General features: G+C 53.5%; 1 protein-coding gene across 1 annotated transcript; it reads left to right on the top strand.

Moving 5' to 3' along the window:
- Window positions 1-213: 213 nt before the first annotated feature.
- On the top strand, window positions 214-6,496 carry rbm15b (RNA binding motif protein 15B; the record flags this gene model as incomplete). Its single annotated transcript, XM_080728377.1, has 4 exons — window positions 214-374; window positions 2,295-3,694; window positions 4,379-5,094; window positions 6,113-6,496. 4 exons carry the CDS (start codon window positions 214-216, stop codon window positions 6,494-6,496), a joined length of 2,661 nt encoding a protein of 886 aa, XP_080584503.1.
- Between the last annotated feature and the right edge of the window lie 332 nt (window positions 6,497-6,828).

The raw sequence follows: 6,828 nt of genomic DNA, 5'->3' as shown, positions 1-6,828 counted from the left end.
ACGCTTTTATTTGGGAACGCACGCGACCGTTGGGCGTCTCGACCGCCAGCCTCCTCCGAACCGAAACACCGCGCAGGCCCGCGGGGTTATTCTCGCTAAAGAACAGTTGGAATTGGGCTCCGGAGGGAGGGATAACCACCGTGGTGTGTGTGTAGGGCAGGCGGTGAAAAGTTTGGGCTCCTCCATCATCATCATCATCATCATCCGTGGAGGATGAAGCGACAGGCCGAGAGGAGAGACAGCAGTCCGTCCCGGGCGCTGGCCAAGAGGATCCGCGAACGGGAGCGGGAGAGGGAAGCCCGGAGCCGAGCGGAGGAGCTGCAACCGCCGCCGCCGCTCGCCCTGCTGCTGGCCGAGAGCCGCGGCTACCACCGGTAAGAAGTGATGGATGGAACGATAATATTGAAAATATCACGATGAGTGTTTTTTTATCACGATAATATCGTGTAATCGTCCGATATGAACGTTTCATATCACGATTGTTGTGACCAAAAATAAATCGCGATTTGCGATATTATTGCCAAAATCCATTATCCTGGTGTGGGTGGAACATTTGCCAAAAAATAGCAGATAGAAGCTCACAATGCGTTGCAAGCTTGTAGATCTGCTATTTTTGGGTAAAGACATTTGAGTGAAAAAAAGACTTTATCAAGTACGTATAGGTCTATCAAGTACCTTTTACCAAATGGTTTAACTGGTACAGGTTATGCAGCTTGGGCAAATAAAATGTGAATTGATCCCAGTGCATGACGGAGGACGATTTCAGATAAATTAAATCTCCAAGATACTTATGGTGAGTTTTTTTTTATCACAATAAACGATAATATTGCAGATCTACAAGTTCTACAACCGTCGCGTTGAGAGCTTGTAGATTTTTTGGCAAAGAGATGTGGTAGAGAGTGAAAAAAAAAAGACTATCAAATATGCCTACTTTATTCCCAGGTCCGTTTTTACCAATTTATAGAGGGTTTAAATGCTACCGCAGGGCATGACATTAAGGCTTGTCCTGTTGTCCCGGACAAGTAACAAATCCTTCCGGACAAGTTGTACTTGTCCATTGGACAATTGGCTCTTGGTTTCAATTTTTCTTTCTTTCTCGATCCTGGCCTTGTTCTATCCGTCTGTCTTTCAATGTTATATGAGATACTTAAAGTGAGGTTCCTGTGGAAATAAGCCTCGGCTTTCTAGGATCTCCTTTTAGTTGACCTTGTACCAGTGATCTGTACTGTCATGAAACTGTACTTTTTTCTATTGCAAACTGTTAATACATTCTTGAATCAATCAATCAATCAAAAAAGCACTGCAGCTTTGTGCTGTATGCAGTGAGTGCATACTATGGACTGCCCATACTATGGAGTGGAGGGAGCAGGGGGGGGGGGGGGGGGGTCGTTACAGTCCTTTTGTTATTCATTCTATTTCAATGTCTGACTCCTATGCATGCATAAGAAAGAAATGACTGAGTGTGAAATGTCTCATGTTTATCCGGACAAGTGACTTTGGTTCCCGGACAAGTGAATGAGCTCACAACGCGACGCGATGCGACGCGTTGTGAGCTTGTAGATCGGCTATTTCCACTATCAATGTTATTTTTTAAGTAGTAAGTTGTCAAATATGTCAGTAATGTATTTGTATATTTAGGTTATGTGTCATATCTACCATATGCAACTTCAAAGCCTAAAAGCCAAACAGAAATGTAATTATCAACGACAAATACACAATTAAATCGTTAATCGCCAATTATTTGAGTGACAATTAATCGTCATGTAAAATGTCATATCGTGACAGCCCTATTGTAGATCGGCTATTTTTTTGGCAGAGATTTGGTAGAGAGTGAAAACAAGTATGCTATTAGTGAAAACAAGTATGCTATTTCCAGGTCCGTTTTACCAATTGTAGAGGTTTTACATTTTTACTGTGTGTGTGTGTGTGTGTGTGTGTGTGTGTGTGTGTGTGTGTGTGTGTGTGACTTCATCTTCGACAATGATGGACTGCCAAGGAGTGTGTGTGTGTGTGTGTGTGTGTGTGTGTGTGTGTGTGTGTGTATATATATGGATGGATGGATGGATGGATGGATGGATAGAAAGAAAGGATCACCCCTTGAGATGTATCCTCTAGTTTTCGAGAGGGTCCTTATTACAGAAATACAGAAAATACAACAAATCCATCTATGCATACATTAACAGAGACAACTATGATTGTGAATCTCCATGATACGATTAATGCAAGTGTTTTTTTTTAAATTGTTAATCACGATAAACGATAATAACAATTATCGTCCCATCCCCAAAACACAGGCGGAGCCGCAGCCGAGAGAGGGAGAAGCCCCGGCTGCGAGAGGGGCTGCGAGAGGAGCGCGCGGCCGCCGCAGCCGCAGCCTTGGAGCTCCACCGGCACGAGCTCAGCCTGCTGGGCCGCCCGCCCCTCCGCACCACCCCGGCGGAGCTGCCCGGAGCCAGACCGGGCACTCTGGAATACAAGACGCTGCTCATCAGCAACCTGGGCTCGCAGGTCTCGGACGAGGACGTCGAGGACATGCTGTTCCACGAGTTCAAGAAGTTCGGGGACGTCAGCGTGAAGCTGTCGCACACCCCGGAGCTCGGCCGCATCGCCTACGTGAACTTCCGGCACCCGGAGTACGCCAAGGAGGCGAGGCACGCAAAGTCTTCCAGGTTGGTGCTGGGCGACCGGCAGCTCAAAGTGGAACCCATGTACGTTAGGAAGCGCAGCGTGACGCCGCCAGATGTGGGTTATTTGCCCCTGCATGCGCCCTACCCCTACCGCCAGCGATCCCTCTCACCCCCTGGGCCCGGGGTCAGTAACATCAGAGACCTCCGAGACCTCAGAGACATCAGAGCGAGGCAGTATGCCTTGGAGAGTCTGGGCCTCGCCAGGGAGAGGGAGAGGATCTTGGATTATTATGGAATGCTCGACGAGAGGGGGCGACCCTACGGCTTCCCTCCCATTCCAGTCGTAGAGGATTTAAAACCCGAAGACGACCAGAGAGCAACTAGCAATCTTTTTATCGGAAACTTGGAACACAACGTTCAAGAGGTGGAGATAAGGAGGAGTTTCGAGAAGTACGGCATCATCGAGGACGTGGTGATAAAGCGCCCGGTCCGCGGCCAGGGCGGGGCGTACGCTTTCGTGAAATACCAGAACCTCGACATGGCTCTCAGGGCCAAGGTAGCTATGCAGGGCCGCTTAGTAATCGGCGGCAACCCGGTGAAGATCGGCTATGGCAAGGCCAACCCCACCACGCGGCTCTGGGTGGGCGGCCTCGGCCCGGGAACCTCGCTCGCCGCCCTCGCGCGGGAGTTTGACCGCTTTGGCAGCATACGGAACGTCGACTACGTCAAGGGGGACACGTTTGCTTACATCCAGTATGAAAGTCTGGACGCCGCCCAGGCCGCCTGCGGACAGATGAGGGGCTTTCCCTTGGGCGGACCCGAGCGCCGACTGAGGGTGGACTTCGCTAAAGTGGAGGAGACCCCTGCTGCTCTCCGTCCGATACTACCAGGCTTCCAGCCGCCCGTGACCCTCCCCACCCCCTTCGAGCTCCTCGCAGCAGAGGGCTTTGCCCGGCAGAGCATGGAGCGCGAGCTGAGGGGAGTCAGGGATCGACTGTCACCCCCTGCCCTCGGCCTCCTCTCGCCGAGGGAGCGAGAGAGGGCTCTGCTCGAGCGGGACTTTCCGGGCAGCCCTCCTCGGACCCTCGAGAGGAGACTAGCGGGCAGCCCTCCTCGGACCCTCGAGAGGAGACTAGCGGGCAGCCCTCCTCGGACCCTCGAGAGGAGGTTAGCGGGCAGCCCTCCTCGGACCCTCGAGAGGAGGTTAGCGGGCAGCCCTACTCGTAGCCTGGAGAGGAGGTTAGCGGGCAGCCCTACTCGTAGCCTGGAGAGGAGGTTAGCGGGCAGCCCTACTCGTAGCCTGGACAGGAGAGCAGTGGGCAGCCCTCCTCGCGGACTGAGGGCAGCGGGCAGCCCTACTCGAAGCCTTGATCGGAGGGCGGTGGGAAGCCCTACTCGTAGCCTGGACAGGAGAGCAGCGGGCAGTCCTACCCGTAGCCTGGACAGGAGGGCAGTGGGCAGCCCTCCTCGCAGCTTGCGGGCAGCGGGCAGTCCTAGTCGTAGCCTTGATAGGAGGGCAGCAGGCAGCCCTACCCGTAGCCTGCGGGCACCGGGCAGCCCTACACGTAGCCTGCGGGCACCGGGCAGCCCTACACGTAGCCTGCGGGCACCGGGCAGCCCTACACGTAGCCTGGACAGAAGGGCACCGGGCAGTCCTACCCGTAGCCTCGACAGGAGGGCAGTGGGCAGCCCTACCCGCAGCCTTGACAGGAGGGCAGTGGGCAGCCCTACCCGCAGCTTGCGGGCAGCAGGCAGCCCTACCCGTGGCCTCGACCGGAGGGCAGCGGGCAGCGCGGTGGAGGCGTTTGGCCGAGGCGGCAGGGCGGCGAGGAGCCGCAGCAGGAGCCGGGAGCGCTGGCTGAAGGAGAGGGAGGAGAGGAGGAACCGGAGGAGGAGCAGGAGCACGTCTAACGACCGGCAGACGGACGAGAGGGAGCGGGACAGGGACAAGGAGAGGGGCGGCAGGGCCAAAGCGAGAGGCGCCGGCGACAGAGTGGGCCCCGTGTCTCCCGACGCCAGCCCGGACCGAGCGCGGGTCCGAGCCCCCGACTCCACCACGGAGCCCCGGGACCACTCACCGGACAGTGGAGGCGGCCTCCCGCGAGCCTCCTCCGCCGCCAACGACGACGACTCGGCCGGACGGCGGGGCCACCATCACCACCACCACAAGAAGTCCTCCTCCGGCGACCACCTGAACAACCATCACCACAGGAACAGCGAGAGCGGCACGACGGCGGCCGCCGGCTCTCCCTCCGTGCACACGGACTCCCGCACCACCACCACCTCCTCGTCGTCCTCCTCCCCGCTCACCACCCTGGCGGAGTTCGCCACGGCGCACCTCTCCAAGTCCTGGCACGGCTTCTTCGCGCTGAAGAACAGCAGCTTCCCCGCGGACCTGTACATGCTGGAGGGTGGGCCGGCATTCTTCAGCGCCACCATGGCGCGGGACAGCCTGAAGCCTCCGCAGGTAAGGGCTGTCAACATTTTACATGACGATTAATTTGTCACTCAAATAATTTAATTTAAAAGATGTAATTGTCGTTGACGATTACATTTCTGTTTGGCTTTTAGGCTTTGAAGTTGCACATGGCAGATATGACACATACCCTAAATATACAAAGACATTACTGACATGTTTGACAACTTCATACTTAAAAGTAGTGGAAATAGAAGATCTACAAGCTCACAACTTGTAGATTTTTTCCTTGTGCACGCTGAATTATTGTTATATAGTCCTGGAAATTGGCTTAAATATTCTGGGAAGGTTTTGTAAAGGTTTTGGAAATTCATTGGTAAAAATTTGTGGGAACCCTGTCTGAAAAATAATCCCGATTATGTCAAATAATTGCGATTAGAACAGGGGTTTTCAAAGTGGGTGACGGGGCACCCTGGGGTGCCGCGACAGCAGTCCAGGGGTGCCGCGAGATCATTTGATAATATTTGGAATTTATTTTGATACTTGAAATAAATATTTAGTATCATTTCAAACTTGAAGTATAAATGTATATTCGGTCAGTTCCAACCAAAATGGCTATTATCTCAACGTTTTCCTCGCAACATAATCACTAAAATATCGTCACTGTCGGGCAGAAACCTCGTATCTCCAAGTTTCAAATGTGTAGTCTTTTGGTAAAGCAAAGCCCTGCTTCATCATACAAGACTGTCGCACAAAACTAGTGAAAACAGCCGATCTACAAGCCCACAACGCCTCGCATCACGAGGCGTTATGTGCTTGTAGATCTGCTGTTTTCACTAGTTTAGTACATTTTATAGATGATAAACACAAAACAAACGGTTTTGGAGATACAAGGTTTCCACCCGACAACGACGATATGCTATAAATATAAGGTGCTGGGAGTGAAAATTATAATGTAGGGGTGCCTCGGATTAAAATAATATTCATGTGGTGCCCTGAGACAAAAAGGTTTGGGAACCCCTGGATTAGACGGATCATGTACTAACCGTGACAGCCCTATAATCCGCAGGGCCAGCCCAAGCAGCTGAAGATCGCCCAGCGGCTCCGCATGGACCAGACGCGCCTGGACGAGGTGACGCGCCGCGTCAAGCAGGGCCGCCCCGCCGGCTACGCCGTCCTCCTGGCCCTGCAGGGGCCCGTGGACCGCACGGCGCCGCCGCCGGAGCCCGGGCTCCAGGTGCGCCTGCTGCGACACCTCGTCACCTACCTGAGGAACAAGGAGGCGGCCGGCGTCATCAGCCTGCCCGCCACCAAGGACGGGGCCGCCGGCGCCATGCTGTACGTCTTCCCTCCCGGAGAGTTCTCCCAGCAGTACCTCACCGTGGCCAAAAGGACCGTAGGCAACCTGGACGAGGAACACATGGTCATCGTGATCGTACGAGACACCGGTTGACCTGATTTTATGGATTGTTTGTGGACTTTCACATGTCGAGGTCTCCCCTTAACTGATGGCGTACAAATGGAACCAAATGAACCCGCTAGGGTTCATTTGGTTCTATTTGTACGCCATCAGAGTTACAGACTTAAAGGAACCCACAGAGTCAACCTGGACGAGGAACACATGGTCATCGTGATCGTACGAGACACCGGTTGACCTGATTTTATGGATTGTTTCTCGAACCTTCACTCCCCTTAACTCTGACGGCGTACAAATGGAACCAAATGAACCTCTTTCCGCGGGAATTTACTGGAGAATTATTTTGCACCACACTTCCGGTTAACAAC

Source organism: Nannobrachium achirus, assembly GCF_963921795.1.
Source record: "Nannobrachium achirus genome assembly, chromosome: 6".
Taxonomy (NCBI): Eukaryota; Metazoa; Chordata; class Actinopteri; order Myctophiformes; family Myctophidae; genus Nannobrachium; species Nannobrachium achirus.
Note: the sequence above shows the minus strand (reverse complement) of the source record. Positions and strands in the feature narration are given on the sequence as shown.